General features: G+C 38.2%; 1 protein-coding gene across 6 annotated transcripts; it reads right to left on the bottom strand.

Annotated features, from left to right (window-relative positions):
* Positions 1 to 2,627: 2,627 nt before the first annotated feature.
* On the bottom strand, positions 2,628 to 12,978 carry atf7ip2 (activating transcription factor 7 interacting protein 2). Of its 6 annotated transcripts, none has more exons than XM_042393856.1 (18): positions 12,855 to 12,965; positions 11,611 to 11,983; positions 10,172 to 10,256; positions 9,875 to 10,006; positions 8,545 to 8,613; positions 8,392 to 8,429; positions 8,226 to 8,266; positions 8,077 to 8,132; positions 7,245 to 7,290; positions 5,988 to 6,064; positions 5,712 to 5,873; positions 5,267 to 5,335; positions 5,107 to 5,144; positions 4,943 to 4,983; positions 4,788 to 4,840; positions 4,419 to 4,538; positions 4,125 to 4,318; positions 2,628 to 3,222 (listed from the first exon to the last, which is right to left on the bottom strand). In XM_042393856.1, the coding sequence occupies exons 2-18, from the start codon at positions 11,844 to 11,846 to the stop codon at positions 3,012 to 3,014; spliced, it is 1,668 nt and encodes a 555-aa protein (XP_042249790.1). In that variant the 5' UTR covers positions 11,847 to 11,983; positions 12,855 to 12,965; the 3' UTR covers positions 2,628 to 3,011. The 6 variants fall into 6 exon arrangements, with proteins under 6 accessions (XP_042249790.1, XP_042249792.1, XP_042249791.1 ...); XM_042393858.1 differs by having other exon boundaries at positions 8,077 to 8,129; XM_042393857.1 differs by having other exon boundaries at positions 12,862 to 12,959.
* Between the last annotated feature and the right edge of the window lie 226 nt (positions 12,979 to 13,204).

Below are 13,204 nucleotides of genomic sequence, written 5' to 3'. Positions count from 1 at the left end.
ATATAACATCTTTGCCATCTTTGGACATTGCTTTATGGTTTGACAACATTGCACATGATTTTGTGACTGACAAAATGGCATGTTGATCTACTCATATACAAATATTTTAACAACCTCTTAATCTAAAGTGAAAACATGCCAAATACCTTTATTTTCTGTTCCTCAATGAGAACATTAGTCAAGGTAATAACATGACCAAAGGATGAGCAGCAAGTGACATATTAATTACATAAAAGCTTTTGCTCATATTAACCACTCCAAACACAAAACAGTTTGGTATCAGGAAAATAATGTTTTTTTCTTCCCCCTGCAAAACACAGATGACAACATGTACATAAAATTAGCCACTTATTAGCCATAAACATACAAAATCTTAGGTAGTGGTTGAAAGTGCAACACAAGGTCAGTTGTGGTGTTCTTTTGCAAAGCATTCATGCTGTTCTCATGGTTACAGGTAATCATTTATCATGTTGTTCAGTTGCCATACATCAAGAGGGAGGGTGTTATGTAATTTGAGCTCGTAAGAGGGCAGATGCCAGAGGAAGAAAGTAGAGATAAGAATGTATGACAGTGGCATACTGCTGACAGAGAGATAACTGTTTTTTTAAGACTGTGGACACTGTGGAAGTTGACCCTCATTGCTGAAGTATTTTGGTTTTATTTCTGTCTGCGTCTGTACAAACTTATACAAACTTCAATGTAAAAGCTCACAAGGTTAAGATGACAAGAAAACATCTGCCTTTAAGTATGCATTTATGAAAAGTATAATATTCCATAGACATCATCCATTTTACAGTACAGAAGGGACCCAAGAAGCAGGCCGCCGTTCTGCCGACATGTCACTTTAAAACTTTCAAGGACACATTTGTTCCCTAATCACTCTCTCTGCTCCACCTCTGCTTTTTATATCTGACTACTCTGTACCATTTCTTTTTTTCTTTCATAAGCTCTCTCTCCTCTGCTGTCAGCTCTAGTTAGGCCACAGTGTGTGTCTGTACGTGTGTGTCAGTGTGGATGTGGTCATGCGTTTTTAAGTGGTCTTAGGTGGCCCATCACTCTCATGTGCTTCCCCACTAGGTCTCGCTGGTCGAGGGAGACGCATACGTACACACGGACTATTGCTGATGCTGGGAGCAGACATTCAGTGTGGATCTAATGACTCCCTTTACAGTTTCTGGTAACACTTTCTATAAAGCCCATGTCTATAATGCATTATAAATGTACTTATAATGCATCATAATCTGCTTAAAGTATTGTATAATTATAGTTATAAGCCATCATAAAGATTCATAATATTTTATGCTTTATGCTTTATAGGACCACAGACGAAACTTCATTCACTTCCACCAGCAGCAAAGTCTCAAATCCTCAAAATTTAACCAAAGTATCCCCATGGCTGCATGCCATCATGTGTAAGTGGGAGAGTAGTCTTTGTGTTTGTGATTTGGGTGAACAGACCCTTTAATGTCCAGACAAATCTGCAAGTCGGGTTCTCGGCTATTTGGTGACCAATCAGATTCTGTGACATGCATTGCTGGAAGAAGTACTCAGATCCCTTACTTAATGTGCAGTGTGTAAGATTTAGTGGCATTAAGCGGTGAGGCTACAGATTGCAACCAACTGAATACCCCCTCCCCTTCCAAGCATATAGGACAACCAACAGTGGTCGCGGTACTTTCAAAAGGCCCTCTCTAGAGCCAGTGTTTGGTTTGTCCGTTCTGGGCTACTGTAGAAACATGGTGGTGCAACATAGCGGCCTCCATTGGAAGGACCTGTTCCCTATGTAGATATAAAGGCCTCATTCTCAGGTTTCTAAGGTAATGAAAACACGATTCTTATTTTCAGGTGATTATACACTAATTAAAACATACTTATGAATATTATATTCCATTTCTGCCCAGTCCGTTCCACTAGGTGCCACTAAATTGGGTTTAGGCATGAGGAGTGAGATTGGTTAGGGTTAGGGTAAGAATATCATGTACAATTAATTAACACTTTAAACTGTAATAATTTCTATATAGTGATAGCTGGAAAAAAAAAACACCTGATAACTGCTCATAGTTTTGTCATTTGATTTCAGATCTTTAGCAGCATCTGGCTCACATATTTAACAAATACACAATTTAGACCCGTTAAATACTGAAAGAACACAACCGACATAAAGGAGGAATAAAAACAGCTGTAGCCTGCAGAATATGTTTAAATAAAATATTGCTTATTTAGTTTGAGAAAGTCTGACATCCTTTTCAGGCTCAGGATATTATAGGAGACACACAGATGTGTGATGTCATACTATCCTGAAGGAGCTGAGACATACTTGAAACTGAAAAGAAGAAAGGAGAAGCCTTTTGGCTTATGAAGAACAATAATAAAGTTACAAGAGTGCTTTTATGATTCATGATTCAGTCATTTTTATTTTATGAATAAATATGAAAAACTGCTGTTGGTGCCGTCCTTCCTGTTCCACAAGTAGTTTTCCTGATCTGCTGTAATACAACAACAGCCCGACCAGCTGACCAATCAATAACCAATCAACAACCAAAAAAAACATACACAGCATACAAATTCATCCAAGAGCCGCACTATTCCAAGATTTTCAAGGGCACGACAAATGGAGAGTCTGAATGTAAGATTTTAATATCAAATTTATTAGATCATTAAAAAATAACATACATATTACATACAACTTTTGTCAACTCTTTTTTACAAAGTGAAATAACAACTCACATTGACCTGCTTATTTATGGGTTTACTAACTACAGTTGACTGTCGACTGATGAAACCTATGTGTGTGATGTGTGTGTCCTGTCTAGACACAGAATAAACACATAATATAAATACTTAACATGCTCTTCTGCCTAAGTGGCAGATTAACAAACACAGAGAAAAACAGAACAAAATGCCTCAAACATGGCTGCTTCCATTGGAATATACAAAGCACTTGAAAACAGTGCATCGTGAGGCAGTAGCTGTACATATCTGCTCGCTCCCTTGACCCCATATCCTCCCAGCTAATCAGGTATGACTGCAGTTACAACTTTACTGTAGGGTCCATACCGGCCAAACTTGTCTTTGCCCACGACAGCAACACACATCTTGTGCCCAGGCTGGTACTTGCTGATCAACACACACATGGGCAGAGGGATGGCCCTCACCTCACCAAGGGTTTTCCAATCCGGGAAGACGCCGCAACCCTTAACCTTTTCTATGGTTATGAAGATACTGCAGCAGGAAGAGAGAACAAAAGAAAGCATAAGAAGTGAGCAACAAGACAAAAAAAGGAAAGCTGTAGTGAAGGCCACTAACTGGCTGATCTCTGCTTCCATCTGCTGGTCATATGTTGACATAAGCAGTACAGGGTAATATTCTTCAGATAGATGTGTGAAAAGTCCTGAAACCTCTGTTAAAAGAAACATCTGTCTACTCAACACACTATAACCATGTTTCCATTCATCTATTTTAACGCACATTTTGAAGTATCACATTAGAAAACCTTAATGGAAACACCAAAATTAAAAAAAAAAAAAAAAAACTTCCTCAATTTCACAAAAAAAAATTTACGCTCGCTTGAGGTGGATTTTGGAAATGTTGAAACAGAGTTTATGTGCAAAATGGGTAATGAAAACGCATTTGTCAAATAAATAATGACATAGCCAATGTTTAACTCAGATGACTGATCAGCTGATCCTGCTCAGGACGTCTTCCCGGATATTTACATCATATCATATATATACTATATATACATTCATTACATTTCTTTGTCTTTGTCTCAGGATAGTATGAAGCATAGCCAAGCTGACATGAGAGAACAATTACAACTTGCCCAATTGAAACTAATTCCTGAAGACCTCTCTCCATTTTTCTCTTGTCAAGGCAAAGTAACTATTTGTTTTGTTTCCGGTTATCAACCTCTACTTCTACTCTGTTTACTGGTGGATTATTTAAGTCTATACCACCATCTTCTGACAAAGCTATGCCTTGCATTGATTATTCACTTCAAACCAGTTGATGGAAACACACCTAATTCGCATTTTCCTTTTTGCAACATTTCAAAAGTTTGCTTAAAATTCTCTTGCTAATCTAATGGAAACACAGCTTATCTCTTGGCCTCTGCTGCTTATCACCTGTAACTATCCATGGGCGGATCTGAGGGGTCTTCCTCTTCTACGTTCCAGAGCACAGAAAGGCCAGCAGGTTGCCTGATGAGAGCCAGGTGTACTTTTAGCCTCTGGGGTATGTTGTATGAGGCAGCCTCTATGCTCATGATGGAGGGGAAAGTTGTGGTGGGGAGAGGAGGATAGGAGAGCTCCTCCTGTTCCTAAGGGTAGGAAAAAAAAGTGGAGGGAGTGGAAGTAATGAGTGCAGTGACATGATAAATATTACTGTGGGTTTGTTAGTTAGTGTGTGTAGGCTATTACCTGCTCTGAGTCTATGTATTTGGAACAGTTACCATCACCAGGAGAGAGGCATTCCTGTTTCACGCCCTCAGACTTTGGCTCCTTTAACTGCTTGGACTTCACATCCTTGTTTTCATTTTCCTGTTTTCATTGCACAACATAAGTATGGAAATGAGTAATATCTTGTCATTAGCCGCACACAATACATTTATGAATGCCATGTTCTGAAACTAGTGTATCAAATATTGAAGCATTCTACCTTAGACTCAGGAGAGCCATGAGGAGTAAGAAGCTGATTGTTGAATATTATTCAAAATTTAAACCTGATTTAAAACTACATCTCAAAGATGATAAGAAAACACAATGAATAACTGAATATATTATATATACCATCAAATGCAAGTCATCTCTGCTCATGTCCATGCAGTCTGTGCTGTTTTTATCTAATAAAAAAAACAAAAAAAAAACAGCAGAGAATAAATACTCAGATAACCAACAAATGCAAATATTCATTAATGCACATAATACACTTGCTGGGCTCTTACTCTGCGACACGGTTTCCATGCTTTCATCCTCAGAATGTGTCCTGCAGAGTTGGACATCAAATCAAATCGTTTCACAACTTATTATATCCAAATAAATGCAGAGCTCAAGTTCATAGCAAAAGCATTTATAACTTTCATTAATAACCAAACCCAATTCCACGTACCTACTGATGTCGACCTTAACATGAGATGCCAGTGGACTCTGAAAGTCAAACATTTGTGAGTTTGTATATAGATTTGTTCAGATTAATCACATGTGACATTATCATATTCATGTGAGTGAATGGCTGTGTGCGTTTGTGTGTGTGTGTGTCAGCATCAAACCTTTTTCTGTGTCTTTGTCATGTTGGCAAGAGCGACCTCTGCTCTCTTAGTCACTGTCTTAACATGGGCCTGAGGAAGAGAGGGACATCTTGTAAAGATTTATTGTGTTTACGGTATTTGTCATGAACAATTCTGGTGGATTTAACCTAATGGGGAAAAGTGAGGTAGATGGGAAGAGGAATGGATGCTTAAAAGATTTGCCAGCAGCTGTCATATTTAGTAAGGGCAAAGGTAGACAAGAAAAAGGTAAAGAAGAAAAGAGAAGAGACTGGTTTTAAAACAGACACGCAATAGACAGAAATGAAGAAAAGAAAAAAGAAGGAAGCGAACAAAAATATAGAGGAAGAACTCATGCTTAGAGGTAGAAAAGAGTAGGGAGTGGAGGTAATGTGAGTACAGTGACATGATAAATATTATTGTGGGTTGTTTAGTTACTGTGTATTACCTGCTCTGAGCCTGCATGCTTGGGACTGTTACTATCATCATGAGAGAAGCATTCCTGTTTCACGACCACTGATTTTGGCTCCTTCAGCTGTTTGAGCTTCTTATCCCCGTATTCATTTTCCTGATAATCATCTGGTTCCATCTTTATGAGCCTGAGACGTCCCTGATATACACAATGCAATTATGGATGTGAGAAATATCTTGTCATTAGTTGCACATAATATATTTATGCATGCCTTGTTTTGAAACTAGTACATCAAATAATGAAGCATCCTACCTTAGACTCAGGAGAGCCATGAGGAGTACGCGGAAGTGGCAGATCCTCACTTAAATCTGCTATGGCTGCCGTCAAAGCTTAACATGGATTATGTACAATCCCGAGTAACAGAAAAAAGGAACAGGAAGGAGTAGGAATAAAAAAATGTGGTTATGTATTCATGTACTGACTCTTCATATTATTGAATTTGGACCATTATAACAGCTTATCATGTCCACTTTCTCCCATGTAACAATACATCTTACCAAACACTAAAAGAGGCAGATACTTAAAGGTAGAGTCAGTCATTCTGGAGAAAGAGCGTTCATATCTGAACTTAACACCCAAACAAATACACTCCTCCCTTCATGCTCTTTCAGAAGCTCCACCCCAAATTTATGGGCGCGCATTGCCAAGGCAACAACCGAAAAAGAAATATGGCGGAATCCAGAGCGATGCATCAGCTGTAGAGTCACTGTTCCTCTCACACATTGTCATGAGCAGAGAAAAATAAATAATTTCATATAAGCACACAGCGGCCGGACAAACTGCCTTCACCACTGCTGACTGACAGCAGAAATTAACTGAACCGAAACAGTTTGCATGTCGGCTCCACGTGAGGAAATCAACAGTGTTTGCATTTCTTTATTCATTGATATAGTTAATAAGTTCAACACATATACAGCAGGATATTTGTTTGATTTAACCAGCTGCCTGCTCAGATTTCGCTTCACTAAACGCAAGAGAAATAGACTCTAAGTGTAAAAAAACACTAGGGGTCTCCGTGAGACTGTCTCAGATTCACTGTGGATTGATACATTAAATAAAATGGAAGCATATCTGTTCCATGAGAAAACACTTTTCTATGTGAATTGGCCACAACCTCTCTCTCTCCAGCTTGCCAGCCCTTCCCCATCATTCAAAAGGTGCTGGAGATGGGAGACTGTCATGTCCCTACACAGACAGCTGCTCTGATGACTTCCCCTGTCCTGTGCATAAGCACAAATGCCCCTGCTGATTGGCTGGAATAGTGTTGGATGGCTCAGTCATAGCCACTTTGTTTGTTTGCCATTCACAAAGCTAGGGCTGTGTATGAACACCAAATTTTTTTTCAGCACACACACAGAATGGACAGCTTGCGGACTGTGAGGAGATATTCGCTGAATTTAACAATAAGTGTATTGAACAATCTTTCTCCAGAATCACTGACTCTACCTTTAACATAGTTTACACCGGAGCTAATTCAAACATTTGCTTGTATATAAGAAACAGCCTTACCATCTTTATCTGCACGCATCTTCTTTAGTGCCTTTTTGGTACTTTCCTAGACAGAGAAATAACCAATCAAACTCAGTTTTTCACAGTTTTTAGTGTTTACTGTTACTCAAGATGCAGACCTCAAGAGGTACTAGTTTTTGTATAGCGATACAACAGTATTTAAGGATTTCCAAATTTCTTATTATCTGTTGTTGGGTATGGTCAGAAGCATACTCTGTGATACCTGTAACCACACACAGCAGTTATGTCACTGTGTACTGACAACTGTGTACAGGTGTGGGGTTATACATACAATGGAAGTGAATTTGTCTCCATGGGCTTTAATCTGTTGTAATATATAATAACTAATTGATTGTACATGTTAACTCAATGAGCTGCTCTGTGTGCAATCTTCAGCATTTTGAAATTTGAAAACGCATATTACAGCAATTACACTAATTTGATTTTTAGAATTGAACTGCCAAAAAGGGTACCTACCCCACTGGATGGTTTGTTTAACTGACTTACTGACATAATGTGCTGACAAGTTTGATGTTAATCCTTTCCTCAGTGTACATGGTAGAATTATAGCGTCAACTTTTCTATACAATTAATGTCCAAACAAACTAAATTAACACTGAGCTGTAGGAGAATTGTTTTTTGCTGAGTAAGCAAGGATAAAATGATTAAGATTTTGATATGAAGAATTTTTATGTGTATTTTTATTATTCCAAATCCCTACATACCATTGAAGCTGATGGTGAATACTATTTAAAATAAAAAGTGATAAAAAACTACATCTCATAAACTGACTAGAAAACACACCATGAATAACTGGATATATTATATATACCATCGTCTGCAAGATGTCTCGGCTCATGTCCATGCAATCTGTGCTCTTTTTGTCTACTGGGAAAAAAAAAAACATAGCAGAGAATAAATACTCAGATAACCAGCTAATGCAAATATTCATTAATGCACATGTACTTGCTGGGCTCTTACTCTGCGACACAGTTTCCATGCTTTCATCCTCAGAGTGTGTCCTGCAGAGTTGGATATCAAATCAAATTCACAACTTGTATCCAAATAAATGCAAAGCACAAATTCACATCAAGGGCCTTTATAATTTTCACTAATAACTAATATTACCAAACATGATTCCACATACCTGACTTTGTTCACCTTAACATGACATGCCAGTGGACTCTGAAAGTCAAACATTCGTAACAGTTTGTATATAGACTTGTTCAGACTCATCATGTGACAATCATATCGTGAGTGAATGGCTGTTTGTGTGTGTGTGTGTGTGTCAGCATCAAACCTTTTTCTGTGTTTTTGTCATGTTGGCAAGAGCGGCCTCTGCTCTCTTAGTCACCGTATTAACACGGGCCTGAGGAAGAGAGGGACATCTTGTAGAGATTTATTGGGTTTATGGTAGGGCTGGCTTTAAAAAAAAAAAAGTTTTTACGATCAAATCGATTTTCATTTGAATGATCTGATATCGATTCATAAAATCTTGAGATCGATCATTTAATATACGCCTTTTACCGTGGATGCGTGAAGCTTTAACCCTTTAGTCTCCCATCATGTTTTTTGATTAAACTGAGTTTCTCGCATGGCCAGCCTTTGGTTCTTCACGCAACGAGATCTGGCCACGTGTGAGACTAGTGAACGTCAGTTGAATCAAACAACATGACGGGAGCTGTTCCACTGGGGGCACCGCCAAGCCTAAAGGCAGATGTCTAGTTGCATTTCGGATTTAAAAATTATGAAGACAGAGAAGAGCTGGACAAAACCAAAGCCATATGTATGTATGCTGTTTAGATTTTGTCATGTCCTTTCACTACATTCACCCTGTTGAGATGTACACATTGCAGTACTTGACTTATCACCTGCAACTGTATGGATACAAATACTGATATAATCCTAAAAACACACTTGTGTCCACATGATGCATACCGTCTCCGCACCACACCCTCTGCACTGAGGAAAGCACTTGTACTATTTTTTATCTGGTCACTCAATACTCACTGACTATAGAGTCTATAGTGTTACACTATATTGTGTTGATGCTGTAGTGTGTTGGTCACATTAATGTAACTGCATTGGGGCAATTATTAATGTGAACATTCATATTTTCAATAATGCACCAGGTTAGAGGGTTCCTTGTACAATTTTTAGCATTCATTCTCTGAGAATCTCCTTTATATCCAAGCAAAATGACTGAAATATCCCTAGTTGAATCTATATGGAATCAAATTGAATTTGGACCTTGTGAATTGGAATCAAATCAATTCGGGAAATCAGTGGTGATACCAGACATGAAATAGACAGAAAGGAAGACAGAAAGAAAAAAGAAATATGGTAACAAAAGGATAGAACAAAGAAAAACTGTGAACATGTCAGATGAGTAGATACAAGAATATTTTATTTCATTTTATATAAGTCTAAGAAAGGAAATTTGCTAACAAGAAAATAGGAATCTGAAGGGAAGTTGTGTGCCTGGTCACCCCCCATACATTCCATAGTCCCAAACTGCCGTGCTGTTGTTGAGCTCATACAGTAAAGTCACATTACCAAAAGTACGTACAGTAGTCTGATATCAACGGCATACATGCAAGTTAAAAATGTGCACCACTACTTCCACTGACCTCCAGTTTTTGGATGGTGCTTTCATGGTTGACTTCACAATTCAGCCGTTGAATAGCTTCTGCTAAACTCTGCAACTTTGTTTCATTCTTTTTCACTGCGCTGCGAACCTCCTGCTCGATCAGAGTCTGCACCTGTAGACATACACACATATGCACATGGCAGAGCTGCATTCAGTAACTGCAGATGTTAATTATATCACAGTATATATTCATGTATGCATGTAACCATCTCTGAAGTCAAATATGCAAAGAATAAGTATACGGTGCATTTGTACAGTCTCTGATGTTGTCTCTTACTTCAGATTGGGAGAATTTAATCTTTTTATCACTGGCTCCAGAGGACGCTGGAGGACTGGAGGAATTGGAGGACAACCTCTTCATTCTTCAAACACACAAAATACACAAACACATTCACACACACAAATAATGTCAACATTCACCGAGCTTTCAATAATGTTTGTTATTCTACATTGAGGAGCTTACAAAAATCACCTCATTTGGACTTTGCTATTCTGACTGTAATTTGTGAAAATATGTCAAATTGAGAAAAGCGAGAATGCTACATCTTGCATAAATACAAAGCAGTAATTCATATTTGAATTAGAACAGAAGAATATGTGGTGACTGGGGTATAAAAATCCAAGCAGTTTATACAATAAAACAGTAAACAAAACACATGTATAAGTCCAGTAGTGGCATACTGGGCACAAATTGTGCAATGGCTTTCACTGCTTGCAATGTGGCTGCAGGGAGTGTACCATCAGCATTTGTCCAGTTTTAGCCAAAAACACAACATTTGTGCATGGTAATAAGTGAACACCTGTATAACTTTGTGTGACCTGCTGTCAAGAGAAACAGCAACATGTCATGTGATAGTAAGTGTAGCCACTCTAGTATAGCATGTGAGTGTAAACAGATACCTGCCAGAAAAAGCAAAACACGAGAAAGCAAAATGTGCAAGCACTGAAAGTCAAGAAGAAAAGTGTGCTGGAGCAACAAACATTAGAGGCAATCAAATGGGAAACTTCCTTACAGTCAGCAGCAAAGCAAAGATGGTAACAGAGTAAATTTTGAACTTTAACATGCTGGATAGCCAACCCATTTCTACCCTTAAATAAGAATCCTCAGCCTCGCTTTATACTCCCTAACCAGCATCATCGTCTCTGAAACTGCTGTACCATATCTCTGCAAGCAAGTGGAGTAAGTTATTTTCAAAATACAGCTCAAATAAGATGCTCAAATGTGTATCCCATAGATTCTTTTTGTATTTTGTAATGTTAAAAGTACCAGTATATGCTAAACAGTTGGCTTACACAGAGGAGCATTTATTGTTGCAGCAATAAAGAAGAATATTTTTTTCAGGTTCAATGAGACTGTTATTCAATTTTCAACTTTCAAATTGTATAGAATGGTCCAACTTCCTCTACTGGGCTGAGAAAAGTGTAGCCAGTCACTCAATCCTCCAAAACAATTTGTGTTGCCAAGCACTTTTTCCCCTGCCAAAGAGCTTCACTTGGATGACATAACACAGAGATTTACCCGGAAGAATTTACTTGACTCATCGAGCTAGTAACAAAATTAGCAGCAGAGGATGCTGAAGCAATACGAACAACAACTGTATGTATGTAGATATATTATCAGTCAAACTGCCAGCCATTTTTAAAACATTAAACTGGCCAGCTACAAACATTTATGGAGCTGTTTTGCAATCATGAAGATGTTAGAGGTTAACTCACACATCCAGAAGAGACAGGGCCACTTCTGAGTCAGATTTCAATCCCTGTTCTGCTTTCAGTTCACGCCACTTTTCAATTGCCACTCCAATGTTCACTCGAGCTCTCTGCTTTGGTCTGTTTGTTAGCTTCTGAGACAAACCTTTGCATTTCTTGGGTTTGGTGTAATGGTTTACTCCCTCTCGAGCTGGTCTTTTGAAGCATTTCAAACCTTGACTTTGATTTTGAGCCTCTGCCATTTTTCACTAAACCTCTAGTGCACTGTCAAGAAAGACGCTGCATGCAGTTGGCTTGGGGATCATCAGAGAATGTACAAGGTGAGGCAAGTGGGTTGACGTTGTCATCAATCCAGCAAAGACAGATAGAAAGCTGAAACCTGGCAATAACAACAGCCACTGTTAATTTTGTTTTACATCACACAATGTTGCAATATATTTTATGCTATCAGTGTAACAGAGGAGTTAAAGATAACCTTTAAATTCACTGTACAAGATGTATTCACTCAATTAGGGTTTGTTTTTTGTTTGTTTGGTATTGTTTTACAGGATTTAAGACAACTGAATCACTGTGTAACAAACAGCTTTAAGTTTTATTCATTTGAACACACGCAACATGTTGATCATGTAACATCTGCCATAAAGTGCAAAAGCCCAGAATTAAATGTCTCAAGTAGAGAAACCTCTACTGCCTTATATGAAACAGCACAAATAAGTACAAGTTAGTTAAGGAGCAACTTTCAATGCAAGCTCAACATTTCTGTATTTATCAAGTGGTTACAACTACACTATGGATAAAGCTCTCCATACAGTAATATAATTCCCAATAATTAGTTAAATTTTGCAACTTCCTACTTTCTTCATATACCTATATGAAAATACAAGGATGATGGTAAAACCCTTGCATAAGTTTGTTTGCTACATATCCCCAGAAAGAGTTACCCTATTTACTGTTGTATTTTACAAGCTAATGTAATTATCATACGTTGGCTTGTGAATTGGACAGCAACAATTAAGAGCATCAGTTGCTCAGTCAGTTTGCAAGCCAGCCTGTAAACAAGCTCACTGCTAAGAGAGCTAACCTTCAGCTAAGCTAAAACTTTTAGCAAAACATTCCTTTATCTAACAAAGAGCTAACTAACAAGCTAGTTACAGCCGATGGACAAGACAGGAAGCTATAAAACAACGCCTACGTTCAAAAGATTTATGTAAAATTACATGAAAGTGTAGGCTAATTCATATAACCGTTACCTCGTACAATTGTACTTGTGTTGTTAGCATAGACCTTGTGTTGCTGGCATAGACTAACATGTACATCCATGGAAATAGTTTGCAAATGGATTTCCTGCCTTGGGATAGCGACGGAATGATAGCGACGAAAGTCCCGCCCTACTCTGCCTCTGAAAATTAGTTTAGAGGTGCATTACCGCCACCAACTGGATTGGAGTGTGGGAAGATATTATGAAAGGAAAGAAAACTAGATTCTTTTAGCTAAATCAGTTTCTTTTAAAAACTTAATAATGTCACAGTATATCTTGCCTGCTGTTTTTCACAAGAGTCTTGACAATGCAAAGTCATGGTGTTTTGCCGTCCTTAGTGAC

This window comes from Thunnus maccoyii, chromosome 18 (assembly GCF_910596095.1).
Source record: "Thunnus maccoyii chromosome 18, fThuMac1.1, whole genome shotgun sequence".
NCBI classification, from domain to species: domain Eukaryota; kingdom Metazoa; phylum Chordata; class Actinopteri; order Scombriformes; family Scombridae; genus Thunnus; species Thunnus maccoyii.
Note: the sequence above shows the minus strand (reverse complement) of the source record. Positions and strands in the feature narration are given on the sequence as shown.